Genomic DNA, 3476 nt, shown 5'->3' on the forward strand with positions numbered 1-3476 from the left:
TTCCCTACTAAGAAATCTATTGTCTTCAATATTTCTCCCCATTTCTCTTTGATCATAATCTCTCTGATCATAATCTCTCACAAAAGGACTTGAAGGGTACTCACATTAAAGTCACAATGATAAAATATACTGTGATCTATTTGCCTTTGGGGGCAGAGAGTTTAATTATAACACGAATTAAATTTTTAACTAGAGGGAATTGTAGGCAGTAGTAAGCAGATTAGGGACTTTTTCTTGGGAGGTAAATTCAGAAGAATCTTCCAGATATTCCTGAAACCACATCATGCAGGCAGACAACTTACTCTGAGTGTTTTAATGCCAACAGGAAACATATGTACTATTTACTATGGAAAACATCAAATGTGCTCTTGAGTACAGAGAATTGTAAAATGAACACCAAAATACCCATCACCCAGCTTTAAAAGTTATCAGCTCATAGCTCATCTTGTTTCCTCTATATCCCTATCTCCCCTTTAACCCCTACTAGATTATTCTGAGGTAAATCTCAAGCCTCGAAAGGAAAGGAAAGGAAAGGAAAAAGTATTTTACAACTTCGGGAGAGAAAAAAACATACATGTTTATTTTTCTGGAGAATAAATGCCCCTTAGAGAAACTATGGTAGCACCAATCTCTGTCTTGGGAGCTGAAAATAAGAAACTGGAAGGTGCAACTTCCTTCCTGTAAATCTGTAATCATTTCAAAATAAATGTAAAAACAAACATAAAGGAAGTGGAAGGGATTCTGTGCTCTAGCAATTTATAATATAATAGACACATCCCCATCCCAATCCTAAGATGCTTATATTATGCTCATGGTTGTTCGCACTTTCTCTTTCCCCTGACGCTTACAGAATTTTAAATGATTAAAATAGAAACTTCTAATTTTTTTCTAGAAAAACAAGATAAATTCATACTATACTTCATAGTTTGTTATTAATCTATAACTTTAAAGAACACCAAATTGCTTGAACACAATCATTTTACTTATATATCCAGTTTATGTGATTCCAACAGTCTACCTGCAACATAATTTATTTTCCACAACAGAATGTTTTCAGAACTTTGAATACATTCAATACTATTCTAAATATCCTGAAGGAAACTTACATTACACAAGAAATCTTTTACAACCATATGGAAAACTGACTCTCAATCCTATAAAATTCAATCTTATGTTTACATATTCTATGTAGAGTCTCTTTAGGATCTAGTTGGCCTTTAGCAATCATAACTTAACAAAGATGGAGGGGAAATGCTAGAAGGAATGGATGAACTCAGTGTGGGCACTGTATACCTATTCTTGCTTTGACTGCCTTTTACTCTCCCCTTCATCATCCTTTTCCAGTTGTCTTGGTCTTAGTGTTTGCTATCTGTTGGGCCCCATTCCACATTGATCGGCTATTCTTCAGCTTTGTGGAGGAGTGGACTGAATCCCTGGCTGCTGTGTTCAATCTCATCCATGTGGTATCAGGTAAAATTCAGCTCGCTTGGGTGTATCACAGGTGTCCAGGTAACTGCAGTTTCTTCATCTTGCTTAGAGCAGTAGGTTCTATCTGTATATACCAATTTATCATGGGGATCTGCCATACTGTAATGAAGACACTTGATTTTTATTTTATTTAAGTATTGATTATGTTACAGGTTCAAAAGAAATACACCATATTACTATTTGTACACAAGCCTCAGCAGGGCTTGTGTACAGTTTATACCTGGACATTAGGACTTTCCTCCATGTTAAACTATTTATTATTCTGGACAAAAAATAAAAAATGTTTATGGCTCTCATCTTTGTGGTTAGTCTTAGAAAATGGGAGTGTTTAAATAATATATACACTACTATATGTGAAATAGATAACAAATAAGGACCTACTGTAGAGCACAAGGAATTCTACTCAATACTAGAGTGGATACATGTACATGTATAACTGATTCACTTTGTTGCACACCTGAAACTAACACAACACTGTAAATCAACTATACTCTAATAAAAATGTTTTTAAATAAAATAAAATAAATTATTCTTAAAAAAATTGGAAAATACACAAGATCACATGAGGCTTGATCTACACTTCTCCAGAGGCATCAAGACAACCATTTTAAGATTCCCAAGTTGTTCATTTACAATAACATTTTCCTGTTAAGATGTAATTTCTCCCTTCCCCACCTCGCCAACCAGATGATGTCTAAACCTCTTAAATGCTACCCCAGAAATGGCCCCAACTTGCCTTTTGACCCTCAAGTTATAGTATTTTCATTCATAAACCATGTATTGAATGCTTGTCAAACTGGTGAATTAGGGATTTCTGCACATTCTGCATTATTCTTGCACAATAATCATTCTCTAGCACACTGGTGCAGGCTAAGCCTTCTACTTGCAGCACTCTCTCCTCTCTTCCCCAATATCTCCTACCCATTTCATGGTCTCGCTAGAGTCCAATCACCCCCATTAAATTTGTCATGACCATTAGAGTTCTTGTGTTTATGCCATTATGTGAATTTCCATAGCATGACTGTTGGTGTCACATATTTTGCTCTTTTCTTAATGGATACTGTTTGGTACCATCCTTTTGTTAATTACTGAAATTAGGCATAAATCTTGTTCTGCAATACTATTCCAAGTCCTTGGAGAACAAAGTCTAAATCCACTACCTTCCAATGTGCCTCAAAGTCGTATAATGAGTTCAATCAGTATGTATGTATGTATGTATGTATGTATGTATGTATGTATGTATGTACGTATTTATTTGTGGTACGCGGGCCTCTCACTGCTGTGGCCTCTCCCGTCGCGGAGCACAGGCTCCGGACGCACAGGCTCAGCGGCCATGGCTCAAGGGCCCAGCCGCTCCGCGGCATGTGGGATCTTCCCGGACTGGGGCACGAACCCGTGTCCCCTGCATGGGCAGGCGGACTCTCAACCACTGAGCCACCAGGGAATCCCAGTATTTCTTTACTGAACCAATTAACAGTCTATAGAAATATTACCCTCCTACACTCCTCCCTGCCCAATTCTGTCCACAGGGCATATGGAACTCTGAATGTCCTGAACTATATAAATGAGGACAACAATGAATGTGTTGAGGACAGCACCTATCACTTGTTTTATATTCTTATTCTCAGCCCTTCTGTAGACAGTAAGTCAATTTAATCCTCACAATAATCCAGCGAGGTGAGTTAAAACGGTATTATCATTCCCATTTTACAGAGAAAAAGAAATTGAAGCGCCAGTTCTGTCCAGGGTCACAGAATAAGCAAAGGCCAAGATCAGAAACTAAGTCCTCTGATTCTCAACCTTAGGCTCCCCTTGGGCCTTGAGAAAATAGAATAGGATATGGTAATAAAGGAAAAGTGGATACCAACCAAGAAAATGGCCGTGTGCAAGACATTTGGTGGAGAAAACAAATGGAAAAATACAAGTATTCAATAAGGATGGAAATAAGGGGGGGGGGAAGAGCCATCAAGGGGAAAGGCTAGGGAGGG

At 37.8% G+C, this 3476-nt stretch overlaps 1 protein-coding gene across 1 annotated transcript in view; it reads left to right on the top strand.

The window, feature by feature from the left end:
* The window catches only part of NMUR2 (neuromedin U receptor 2), a 13556-nt gene that overhangs the window by 8492 nt on the left and 1588 nt on the right, over positions 1-3476 (top strand). The window contains exon 3 of the mRNA XM_007460317.1: positions 1345-1470. Coding sequence (XP_007460379.1) covers positions 1345-1470 — 126 coding nt within the window. The remainder of the gene's footprint in view (positions 1-1344; positions 1471-3476) is intronic.

The sequence above is a fragment of the Lipotes vexillifer genome, unplaced genomic scaffold (assembly GCF_000442215.2).
Source record: "Lipotes vexillifer unplaced genomic scaffold, Lipotes_vexillifer_v1.1 scaffold361, whole genome shotgun sequence".
Classification (NCBI taxonomy): domain Eukaryota; kingdom Metazoa; phylum Chordata; class Mammalia; order Artiodactyla; family Lipotidae; genus Lipotes; species Lipotes vexillifer.